This window comes from Phalacrocorax aristotelis, chromosome 8 (genome assembly GCF_949628215.1).
Source record: "Phalacrocorax aristotelis chromosome 8, bGulAri2.1, whole genome shotgun sequence".
NCBI lineage: Eukaryota > Metazoa > Chordata > Aves > Suliformes > Phalacrocoracidae > Phalacrocorax > Phalacrocorax aristotelis.
In genome coordinates, this window is record NC_134283.1 from 37360759 (window position 1) to 37373930 (window position 13172).

A 13172-nucleotide genomic window follows, 5' to 3' on the forward strand; every position below is an offset into this window, starting at 1 on the left:
GACTACCCCCCATGCTGCCCAGCGCTGAATAAACATACCTACTTTACAATCTTACAGATTGTGGAGTCCGCTTTCCCCACCTCATTCCAAAAGTCCACAGAGAGTAGCATGAAATCAAGAATAGCCAAAGGCTATCTGGATGCAAAACTAGATGGGGGTAGCATTCCTTAGGGAGGGGGAAAAAACAGTGGCAGTCAAGCCTACTCCTGCTGAGAGACCTTGCCCTGCTTCCAAATGGTACAGAAGGGGAAGCTGCATCAGAAACGATTAATCCAGAAACGGTAGGATAAGAAGCCGATGGAAAACAGTACTCACCAACTACGTCAGTAATCACCTGGTGAGGACATGCTAAGGACCTGTCTCTAGATGAGGGAAAAAAAAAAACTTCCAGGCAACTAACAAGCTGGACAAGTCAGCTGAGAGAAGGAACTAAACCCACACTTTTTACAAGCTCCTTTTTTTCCTTTGGCCTTATCTATTCTACTTCCACAGCCCTGTTTAAGAAGTGTTCAATAAAAATGAAGCACCTGTGGAAAAGTTTCCCAAGAAAAAATCCCAGCCATGATACCCATTAGCTGTCAGGTAACACTGCAGCTCTCAGCCTGGTTCTCCCTACCAGCTTCCCCCCAGCATAGGCAAGGTTTAATGCTGTGGTTCCATGAAAACCCCATTCAGACTACCTGCAAAGGTCCCTAGAATTATATCACTGTGCAAAGAAAACTGCCACTCTTAAAGTAACCATGAGACTTGGCTCCCTACTGAACTGTGTTAGTAATGAAAAGATATATGATGCCACTGTGAGACACATCTGTGACATCACATTCCAAGACTATTGCATTACATCGTTTCTGCAGCTGGCATCATAACACTTCACAAGTTTCATATCTGCCTGCTATTTTAGAAATTCTTCTAAAAAATTCTCAAATTATCACAACACTTCTTCAAAGGTAGTTCAGGAAACTTTGCTCCTTGCAGTAATTTGGCACCTCACCATAAATGTGCTTTAGGAGTCACTGCTGAGCACCAGGCTGAAGGTCCTAGAGATACTGGACAGTCTGCAACCAGGACCTGGATCCTTTCCAGGCAGTTCTTCATATCTGGCCCAAAGCTTTTTCACTCTCACACAGCTGCTTCTCAAGATTGCCTCCTGCTCCTACTCTTCATTCTTTAGCATAATGACTTCAGGTGTCTCTGCTCACACCATCTTTGCGACACTGCAGCTAGAGAATGGCTAGGAGCAGACAGCTTTTTGAACATGAATTTTATGCTGAGTTTGGAAAAGGAAAAACACGGAAAGAACTAACCAGAAACAATAAAAAAACAAAGCTGATTTGTTTCCAAGGGTTGCTTTCTTTTCTTTTTTAAACAGACTTACATGAAGTGAGGTAGAAGACTTCATTTCAGAACATCACATTCAAATTTTATTTAGAGAACAACTTTATGTGAAGTGTTAAACATGCAAGTGACAACACACATACAGGATCACTTGCTTAGTCACAATCATGCTTGAAAGAGACAAAATTAATAAAATAGCATTCTGATAATGGGCTTTAAAAAGATACAATGTCAGAAAAAGTAGGGAAAAGGAAGACACTGTGGAAGATCTGAAGTTGTAGAAGAGGCTGTATATAGGAAGCAGCTTGGAAATAATGAGAGAGGTGGATAGGGAGTTAGGAAACAAAGGAAGAACCACCAAATAAGCCATTACGTCTGAACTGGAAGACAGAATTTTAACCAACTCCACAGACGAGACAACATTGAGAACAGAGGAGGAACAGTTAAATAATGAGGTAGAGAAAAAAAAGTAGACAAACTGTACAGTTCTTAACCAGGTTTGTTGACTGAGGTGATTAATTTTGGAAGAACAGGTCAGTGATGATATTAAAAAAAAATAAAAATCAAGGCACAAACGCCAAGTCTAAGCACCAGCATTTTTCATAAAATCTAAAAAAAGAAACCTGTGAAGCAACATGTGAAGCAACAAACACCTGCAAGATTTCAGATAAAAACTTCTGATGAAAGAAAACACAGACTTCTAGCAGCAACTGAGAACTGGTGAAGTGTCAGCTGACAAGGACAGAGGGCAGTACAGCCACAAGAACATTCACGGTAGTTCTTTCTTATTTAATGCATGAGGCAGTATAAACTAGGCAGACAAAGAGAATTAAGAATATGAGGTAAAGAGCAGCAAGAATTCAATTAGATATGGTAGCACATAGGCCTGAGTGGAGATTTGACACCCTTTGGTCAAGCATAAAGGAAAGAGGAGAGGTGTCAAAACCAGTAGCCTTTGGCATGAATGGAAGAGGCAGAGAGAGTCATCCCAAGCAACTGAAACAAAACTAAACCAATCAGAAAGCAGAGGGGAAACAACCCACAAACAAAAAACATAATGAAGAAAAATATTCACCTGCAATAAAAGCCTCTGAGAAGTCAGGAGCAGAAATAAGCCCCTTGTTTCTAGTGTCACAGGTTTCCAATAATTTGTGAGGGTTCTGGTCACTTAACAACATAGAAAGCCAACGAGGAAAGGTTCAGAAAGCCAGGACAACTAGGGGTGAATACAAGAACAATCTTCCTAAACCAGAGTTCAGAACGTCCCAAGGAGACAAAGAACTGACAGGAAAAGGGGAAAAAAACAGGGAACTGCAGACCACATGAACACAAACAAGAACAGCACAAAGGGAGAGGAAACAAGAACCTCCAAGACAAGAATCTTTTCAGTGCCAGGTCTCAGTTCGTAGTAGGGATTACAGCAGTAAAGCTCCATATAATAAAGAACTGTAGGTATTTGTAGATATTATCTTTTTTCTTCTTCTTTTGTTTTCTTCTTTTTTTTTTTTTCCACTCTTGATGAAACTGATTTGCATCAAACTCTGAGGCACTTCTGTCCCAGGCTGAACTTGGGTTTGCAGCTCAGTGGCTGAGCTGATCAGTCATCCAAGCCCCATGTCATCTGAAGTGTTGACATAAAAGTTTCAGGCTCCCCCAGAGGCACACAGCTGCTTTGTGTGTCCAGGAACTCCTGCTAAATGATTTCTGTAATTCACCCAAGCACCAGACAAACCCCAACAACAAGCAAACAGTATGCTGCATTTACAGCAACAGAAATATATGGCATTGAGAGTACAGTCACTCAGCTGGAGGACTTATGACCTCTATATGCAATACAAGACCTGCTATAAAGCACTAAAAAGTTGTTCTGCCCATTGTCAGATCTAACCATTATCCTGGCAATTTCTCAACTTCATCCTAAACACACAGAGCTGCTGCAAAGCATAAGGTAGCTGAGATGAATACAGGAGTAAATGTGAAATCTGACGTCCTTTGACAGCTAGGGGAACAGACCAGATAATATAACAAGCTTCATTTACCCTCAAAATTCTGCATGTAGCTCTTGGAAAACAGTTTATATCTGCAGAAGCCTGGCCTCGTCTACAATAGCTTAAGAACCTTGCTAAAATAAAAACACTGATAAGCTGAGTTTGACTTTTATACTTCCAAACATTTTTAGTCACACCTCCAAAACTCAGTTAAACTGGAATTAGATGATGCATCATTCACATGGATAGGGAAGACCCATGAAGACTTCTGCTCTGTGAGAACTGCTGGAGACACAGCACCTCTAGTTTCAATGGAGGGAACTTGAAAGGCGCTTTGATACAGTACTACTGTGCTCGGAACAAACACTTAAATCTAGGAAGAAAAAAACTCTATCTTTGCAAACTTCACTATTACATTAAGTAGCAAATGGGTGACGTGTAAAAGTACAATTTTCCATCTGCATCCATAACACTCACAGATAAACTCCAAATATGGAGGTCCCTGGATCAGCTACATTAGCTGCTTGCTGGTGACACAGGGCCTAAGCACAGCATTACAAATAGAAGCCTAAGCTTTGACATTGAAAACAAATTCAAGTTCGGCCATCATTCACAGAAAAAGGGCAGTTTTCAATTAAGAGGTTTTCTATCACACAGGGTGTTACAGAGCTAACTATGAAGAAGAGGCTAATAGCCATCAGTAGTATGTCACTCCACCTTTTTATAGATTACCTCAAAATTACCATCAGAATGATGGCTAGAAAAGAAAACATCCATGTAACAACAGCAGATAAACTATTTGTTTCATCAGCAATCTCCTCTTGAGATTACTCAGAACATGCAAAATAGCATTTGTGATTTATTTCAGGCGGAGATCTAATCTTAAGCTCCTTAAATGTGTGCCACAATTAGCTCCTAGAACCGAGTACACCAAAATTCTCTTCCAACCCTCTCCACTTGGCTTCTTTTTACGGAGCAGTGGGATGTGTGCTTACCTCCCTCATCTCACAGAAACAACTGTGTTGCTGACCTCGTCCTGAGACCCCCAACAGAGATCTAAGGGGACTGCTTTGGCATCAAGCTCAGCATGCTCCGGTTGGAATTTTTTCCCCTACCTTGTTATGGCAATGGGAAACCAGTCACAGTACCATCATACTAATAAGAACACTAAATAGCAATGAGAGCTGCAGCCGCAATTCATGCTATCAAATAAATACACTGACGAAGCCTCAGCCAAGTCAATGTGCTAAATGGACAAGCAAGACATTCTCTCCTCGAATAAAAATCTGGTTTATGTGACGTGTGAACACCTGTTGATAATCCACTTTGGGCCGCCTTTTTCTCCGTGACTGGCTTCTTGCACGGGTACCACCAGCGCTGGCACCCTCCGTGTGGGCAGTCCTGCTACCCACATCAGCTTGACCTCTGGCAGCCAGATGCAATCCATCACCTGGCACCTTCTTTTCTCCAGCTCTGCCCAAGTGTTTCTGTTTCTCGCGCTCATCTTCTGCTCTCCCTCTTCCTGATCCAACTTTCAAACATCCAAGCATCTGAGAGTCATTTGTCAGGGCTAGCTCCTCTGAGACAGTCTTTGAGTCTGCTCCTTTCTTTGCTGAGGACTCCTGCAGTTTGAGTCTGTCAAACAGCTGTAAAAGAACACTTGTGTATATGACCACATTCAAAAACCAAGAGAGGCCGCTTGTTTGGCCTTTCTACGTGGTATTTGTGTATACAATCCTAAATCAGAGCTCACAATACACAATTAGTGAAGAATCTTTACCAGCAATAAATACTACATTTTCTTGCCAAAGTCAAGCTGTGACAGAAGGTGAATGGGTCCCTTGTATGCATGTGAGTGTCTTTGTGTTAGCACCGAGGGCTTTAATTTAGGGAGCAATACTGATGTGCAGTAGCATTTAACTGTGGTCAGGAACAACAGAAAGCTACCAAGTTTCTCCATTAGCTCACTTTCCCCAACTCTTGTAATGTTGTCAGATAGTATTAGAGAGAATTCCATCCTTGTAAGGGGCCTCAATCAGCAAAGGTGTATACTGAAGAAATGATGGACCTTTCGTGTTCCCCAAAAAAACCGAAAAGAGGCCATGCCGGTGTTCTGGGAGGTGAGCAAACCACAACCAACAGAAGAATAATAAAAGCTAGAACAACAGAACCAAAGCACTATATGGACTCATTAATCTAAGAAATACATGGTGCTGAAACTGGAAAAGAAACTGCTTTTACTCTGGCAGCAGGCAAGCTTTTATGAAATACTGACAAATGAAAAGCATTCTCAGTTAGCCTCTCTCTTCCCATGGCAAGCCAGTCCCTGCGAGAGTGGGCTAAAGGAACAATGACAACTTGATTATTTTAAACTAATCTGTAAGAAAGGAAGGGTGGGATCTATCAGAAAACAGATTTAAATGGCAGAAATTCAAAAGCAAATTCCACACAGTGAAACTGTTTAAAAATGTTTGTGATGCTTCCCTGATGTTCAAAAGGCCCAGAGCTATGCCATTCAACAGGGACAGCCCTGTTGTCATTTTTTTTTTTTTTCCTTCATTGTTCAGAAGTTCATCTATCATCTCTTCAGTTCTCAACTTCACAAACATCTTTCTTGCAGCTGGGTCCTAGAGAGTGTCTTGCTTTGGAGCAACATGCAGAATCTTGGGCTTCACGGTACCTAGACTAGAATTGACCAAACAGACGCACCATTTCCTTGGCTGGAGGCAAGAGACTGTTGCTCCATGAACATTAGTATCAGAGTTGTGCACTGCCAAATCATCTGGCAGGACAAATGTGGACCCAATCAGTCACGGGTGCAATAAATGCAGAGAACAAATAAATCAAAAACCACATAGTGAGCTTATAAAAGGTCAGCATATTGCACAAAGCAGTAGCAGCAACTGTGATTTGACATTAGGAACTCTAAAGTGGAACTTCTCTAACACTGAACTATGGCCAAAGTACTTTTGTGCTGCTTTTGGCTGGGGTAGGGTTAATTTTCTTCACAGTAGCTAGTCTGGGGCTATGTTTTGGATTTGTGCTGGAAACAGTGCTGATAACACAGGGATGTTTTAGTTCCTGCTGAGCAGGGCTTACACAGAGTCAAGGCCTTTTCTGGTCTTGCCCCACGCCACCAGTGAGTGGGCTGGGGGGGCACAAGGAGCTGGGAGGGGGCACAGCCAGGACAACTGACCCCAGCTGGCCCAAGGGATGTCCCACACCATATGGCGTCATGCTCAGCATATAAAGCTGGGGGAAGGAGGAAGGGGGCGATATCCAGAGCGATGGTGTTTGTCTTCCCAAGTAGGCATTACGCGTGATGGAGCCCTGCTTTCCTTGGGATGGCCGAACACCTGCCTGCCAATGGGAAGCAGTGAATGAATTCCTTGTTTTGCTTTGCTTGTGTGCACAGCTTTTGCTTTACCTGTTAAACTGTCTCTATCTCAACCCAGGAGCTTTCTCACTTCTATCCTTCCAATTCTCTCCCCCATCCTACCGGGTGGGAAGAAGCGAGTGGCTGGGTTGGGCTGAGTTGCCGGCTGGGGTGAAACCATGACAACTTTCAAAAAAGGTCAGAAAACTGGTTCCCCCCTGCCCTGTCCAAGTCACTTTAGAGTAATCTGTAATAAAAGGAGGTAAAAGATTTCAAATGTAAATATAGTTTTCCAGTCAATGCTCCCCTTTTACTACTTTGAAAAAGGAGATACTAAAAAAAAAGAAAACTGCAGATGGTTACCTACCCGAGTTAGTGTGAGCTGAGGTTCTGCATAGAAAGCTTTGCCCATTATTGGTTTTCTGTATGTCTCATCTACGTCTGTCAGGGCCTAGAAGAAGATAAAAGAAACAGAAAGGTCAAAATTAAAAGAAAACATGAAGAAGCTTTGGACCAGCTTTGTGTCAGAGCATTATGAAATTACGCTCTGAGAGGAAAACCATCCTAGGGACAAGCTGTGCTTTGGAGCTGGCTTCTTAATCATCTAAGTTGTACTGAGGTATAAAAGCAATGGCAAAGCCTAGCATCTCCTCTGTATTATTTGTAAAATCTTTCTGAGCCTTGCCTGCAAAATCCTTTCCCTCCCGCCACCTATTTCCAAACTTTTCACAGCCCCAGGCTCACAAATATTTAATAGCTGCTTTTCCATCCGCTGTCTAAGATCTGCATGAGGTAGAACACAGGGAAAAGCTTTTGCCACTGACATCGCAGTGATGTGTTAGTGAAAGAAAACAGAGAAGTGGCTACCACTATAAGAAGATTGGGTTTTGCAGAGAAAGCTTTGAAAACGTCTGATATTCCTCATATTGCACCTTCCTGGGTTCTTATGCAAAATGTTTGAAGATGTTGGGAGCGCTTCAAAGCTGCTCTCTCACCTGAAACCTCTCTAAGACGGCTGGGCACCTCTCAGATGTACCAATCCATCACCAAGCACCACTCAACCCTGAAACCCAGCACTCAGTGCCAGAGCAAATTAGCTTTATGAACCGCAATACCACATTAATCTTCTCAAAATGTAGTTTGCTTAAACCTGTTGCAAATTTCAAGTTTTCAATAGAGCAGTTATAAATTGAGGACTGGAACAATAATTACCATATTCCAGAACTTGTCAAATGCAACCAAAAACCCTGTGCAGACTCCACGAAGCCCTTTGAAAGTGCGGATATGGACATTGATTTTTACACCATCTCGGACACAGCGATGAAGCTCCCCAAGTGGGCTGCCTTCATGGACTGAAACAGAAAGAGAACATCACTGGTCTTCAACAAAATTCATATATATATAGATAGATACAGATGTATTAAAAATATGTAGAAATCTACTCTAGGTAGAAGAACGGCACATCTTGGTACAACACTTGTCTTCACAGCAAAAGAAATGAGAAGCTCCAGAGCACTGCAACGCACTGCAGCTGGAATTACTAGACCACCAAAACTCTCCTTTCAGTGGGGACAGCAATGACTTCAGAAAATAAGAAGGTTTCGCTTGACATAACCCATAGCCAAATCAGCCTTAGCTGAAAATCATTTTGCTACATTTCAAAAACATACTAAGTAATGCTTATCTTAAATAAAAGTGGTTTAGAGGGAACACAGAGCTCATGGAAGCAGAGAGAGTTTTGCAGAAAACACAAAGGCCTACTTAAGGCTACCTCAGATTAGTTACAATCTGTTAATAAAGTATTGTATCAGATGTGTTCCTTTTCTTTGCAAGATTTCTGAAGTCACCAATAGACGACTCAAAGTTCTTCAACTAACTAAAATGGATCAATTTAAGTTGATGAAAATGTATTGTTTCAGTTAAAACTTTCAGCAGCCAGCTGAACATCCTTCAAAGATGTACAAGTCTTTATCCTTCAACGATGTACAAGTCTTTGGCAAAGCAATAAAATTACTACGAGCAGCAGCCACCAATGAAACCATGCTAGACTGCAGAACAATAATGCTTTTAGTCAGGGCAAAACCGAAGGAATTCAGTAAAACATACAACTTACCTGGCAAACACAAGCCTTATCTGCACACTAGAAATTTTTGCAAGTGCAAATTATCTAGAGGGGTAGGTATTATTTACTTTACAACTTCCACCCACGCCACGGTGAAGCCATTGCAGTGATAAATTACAGCTACCTGTCTGCTTGTGCAAACATAGCCATGGGATTGCTGTGCAACTCCTACTGAGAGCCAGGGAGAAGTATTGGTCTAAAATATCACACAGTTATTTGTATTAATAAAAACATCTGAGTCAGAGATGACCTCTCGCCTTATGCTTTAGGGACTATGTATTCAAGGTTTGATTTACACACAAGAAAATGCATCCTGTGAGTGTAAAATGTTACCGTATGACAGCTGGCGTGCAGTATTTGGCTGCATGGTAATTCTTTGGCACAGCAGGGAAATCTAAAGCCGTTTCCTCTGAATTAACCTAATCACTTGTATTTTTTGAGATCCATTGTCTTCTTGCCAGCCCTCCCCAGCTATCTAGCTGGAGAAAATTGCTTTCACACAGTGCATAAGCTGTCTCAGTACCTCCCAGCTTTGTTTACGGGGGTCTTTTCATGGGTCTCTGGGCTTCCTTCAGCCTAACTGACAGCAAACTTATGTTCTGAATTCACAGGGCCATCACGGGAACCACAGATGACACCATCACTACATGAGATTCATGCTTTTAATCAGGTAACAGTATTTTTTCTAACCAATGCTAAGAATCTGCAGGATCATTTTAGATTTAGATTTTAGTTTCATATGTTCCTTTTTTCATAGGAACTTTATCTACAACTTCTTATAAAAATCCAAGTACAATCTTTATTTCCAACTATGACTTTGCTTGTTGGCACCCCATTAGGCCTGGTAGGAAACACTACTCTACAGCTCTACCAAATCTAGGCAATACATGCTCTTCTTACTTTTCTTTGCTGCATAAGGTTCCAGCTTCTCCAGGACAAAACTCTGGCTTCACCTGATCTAAAGGGCAGAACACATCATCCAGAAACCTTTCAAGAATTTGATATCCTCTTCTTCAAAAAAATAAAACCAGCAATGCAAGGAATTTATTTTTGCAACATACCTCTTCTGCAAGCAACAACGCCTGTAATGACCAGGCTCTGCATGCAGCTAGACTTGCCTGTGGCTTTTGATGCTGTTAAATATTTGTATTAATAATTTTTCAACCCATAGGGAAGAGAGTTAACTAGTCAGTTTTGTACTCAAAATCCAATCCTTATTCAGATAAAATAAGCACATGCTTAACACCAGGATTCTAGAGATTACTAGAAAACTACTGTAAGCCAGAGCACAAGTACCCCAGGAAGGAGAAAATAAAGATCCAAACTCTGGTTAAGTTCAGCTCCCTGCTCTCAGGGTAGACTTTATTAAGAGGAAAGATTTTTAAAAAAAATATCAATGCAAGTCAGAACAGCTGAAATAACTTGGAATGCTATCAAATGCCTTTCTAACAACTCTGCGGTAACCACTTGCACATGAGTTCTCTGCCCTCTGGTAAATGCAAAGTAATTAGAAATAGCTTCTCCTGAACTGATTCAAAACCAGCGCTAAAGTAGCTTCCTTCTTACTTTTATGGCTACTGAAATCACCCCTCATGGCAAGCAAAATTTTGGCTCCATTTTACATTTCTGACATGTTGAATTTAAGGAACACGTCATACCTTGTCACAGCTACCTGGGAGCGCAGTATCATGACTGTGGGTGCAGTAAACCACGTATCACGCTTACTTTCAGAGGCAGCTACTGCCCTAGAATCCAAGCTTCAAAAGCTGGCCCACCTGCTGTGCAGACAGGCCCCCTGCTTATAGGGAAAGGACACAATTTTGGCTATAAATTATTCTTAGAACTCTCCAGACTCTGTCAGTTGACAGTCTTCTTCAACTGTCTACACTGCCTAGCCTTAGATGTATGGATATTAAGTATGTGCTTTTAATGGAAGCACATAATTTATTTGCTAGACCACCAGTAAAGTTAATTTTTACAGAGGTTTTTTCAACTTCCATCAGAGTAATCCAAACACAGATTCCTTCTATTAAGATCCTAAATAAGTATTTAAGGTTAATTCTTTTGGAAAGCCTATACCAACTGAACCTCTGCATTTGCGCAGACCACTAAGCTGACATGATGTTTAGGATCACACAGCACCTATGGAAATGAATATATTATGTTTTGGTGTCTCAGCAAGAAAAAAGTTCTGCTTTGGGCACTAAGAATTGCACGCTTTGGGATTCACCTTTTCATAAAAAGGACAGTAAGGTGATGCTAGTGCTTAGAAGACATACTTTAATTCCAATAAACACCCCGTATTTTTAATGAAGGACACTAAAGTTACACCACATTTGATAGCATTGCCATTTGGTTCTCGGTGTAGGTGCACAAGTTGCATCCTTTAATATTCATTTACCCTTAACAGCCCTTTAAAGGGCTACCACCCTGACCGCGTGCATAAATTTAGACAAGAAACTTGCATCATCATGACAGATTATGAACTTAGCAACATCACAGCTGCCTCCCACCTCAATCCACTGTTCTGTCATCATGTCACTAGAAACGCCAGTGCTGTATTTATGCCCCCAGGACGTACAGTTAGTAACCAAGGTACAGCAGTGTGTTACAGACTCACGCTGTGGTTATAATTTAAGTATGAGCTGCACAGGCTCAAACCTGATTTGTGGTTTAAAAAGAGTACTTTTGAAAGCACAGCGCTTTTGCATCCTTTTTTCCTTAAAATCAAGATGAACGTAATTAACCAAGTAACAGCAGAGGACGTCACTGTAACACAATGAGTGCCACCTCCGAGTGATCCGTTCTGTGAAACGCACCCTTCCTCATTTCTGCACACAATTTTCCCAGCATTTCCCCCACTAGCTGTTTTCCCAAAAAGCGGGTTCGTTTGACCGGGGCGCAAAACGCCAAACTCCACGCAGAGCGGAGGTATTTTATTCGATGGTGGTAACTCCGCACCGGGAAACTACAAGGTGTTTATACATTTCAATGTGTCAGTCACAGCTAATATTCGCACCCCCCAGCTAATAACTGGTTAGTGTCTGTCTCATTCCAACTTACAGGTACAGCTCCCTTTGCGCTCACCATGCATGCTCAGAGAGCCAGGGGCTTATCCGAGTAGGGGGTTTTCTGGCTTGTGGGCATGATTTTTAGTATTGTGGTGAGGATAGTTCACCTAAAGGGCTCTTTGTCTTAGTTCTTATCAACGTCCCAATTAGTTGTTCTCCTTGACTATACACCTTATCACCCTGTCCTCGGCGTCTTCTGAGGTATGATGTTCCCTTTTATCAGTCTCTGAGCTCTCCTCTAAGGATATATATAGTCATAAAACAAATGCTTCCCTGCCTCTCAGCTCCCTTCTCTGGCCACCAAATTCTGTTTTGCCAAGCTCACAGAGTTCGTTGTTATGATGGCTTAGCAAAAAATTCCATTTTCTTCGGGATATCAATAAAAGCATCATTTCCCCCTCCTGACCCACCCACCCGCTTCTTTCAGCCGCCCCTCTCTTCAACCTCCCAAACTCCATCGCAGCTCCCACCTTCGCCCGCACCCCTCGGCCCCACTCATCCCCCACCCTTCGCCATCCCCCCGCACCCTCAGCCCGCACCCCGCTCCCCCTTCCTACCCCAGCACCCCCGACCCCCCGCCGTCCCCCCTCAGCCGCCTCACGCCGCCCGCCCTTACGGGGCATCCTGGTGAGGACGTTCCGCGGCGGCCGCCGTCGCCGGGCCGCCGCGCCGCCCTCGGCCGCCTCCTGCTCGGGGCCCGCATTGACCATGAGGCTGCGGAGGCGCTGGATGCGCTCGGGGTCGGCGGCGGCGGGGCCGCGGCGGGCGGCGGGCGGGCCGCGGCGGGCGGGAGCGGAGCGGCGGCCCCGCGGGCGGAGCAGGCCGCGCTGGAAGCTCTCGTACTCGGCGAGGTTGTTGAAGCAGGGTGCGGCGGGGAAGGGCAGCGGCGTGCTGGCCGAGTACAGCGCCAGCAGTGGGTCGAAGCGGCTGGAGCTCACGTCCAGGCGGCTGGGGCTGGGGGATCGATCGGCCCCGGGCCGGCGGCGCCGCTGCTCGCCGCCTCCCGCAGCGCCCTCCTCCTCCTCCATGGCGGGCAGCGGCGCGGCGCGGGCCGGCCCGCCACGAGGGGCCGCTGCTGCCCGCCCGCCCCACGCACAAGCTGAGCCGGGCCCGGCGCGGGGAGGGAAGGGGAGGCGACACCGCCGAGCACCGCCCGGGACCGGCCCCGGAGGGCGGAGCTGCCCCCGCCCGGGCGGCGGCACCGGCGGACGCTCCGGTGTCACGGCGGTTCCTCCTCGGTTCGGTTCCCTGCAGCAACTCCACCGCTGTCTGTGCGTTGC

The 13172-nt window shown here is 44.2% G+C and overlaps 1 protein-coding gene across 1 annotated transcript; it reads right to left on the reverse strand.

Annotated features, from left to right (window-relative positions):
- Positions 1-1330: 1330 nt before the first annotated feature.
- On the reverse strand, positions 1331-12934 carry LSM11 (LSM11, U7 small nuclear RNA associated). Its single transcript, XM_075102595.1, has 4 exons — positions 12509-12934; positions 7912-8051; positions 7067-7150; positions 1331-4969 (listed from the first exon to the last, which is right to left on the reverse strand). Exons 1-4 carry the CDS (start codon positions 12918-12920, stop codon positions 4562-4564), a joined length of 1044 nt encoding a protein of 347 aa, XP_074958696.1. The 5' UTR covers positions 12921-12934; the 3' UTR covers positions 1331-4561.
- Positions 12935-13172: the final 238 nt, after the last annotated feature.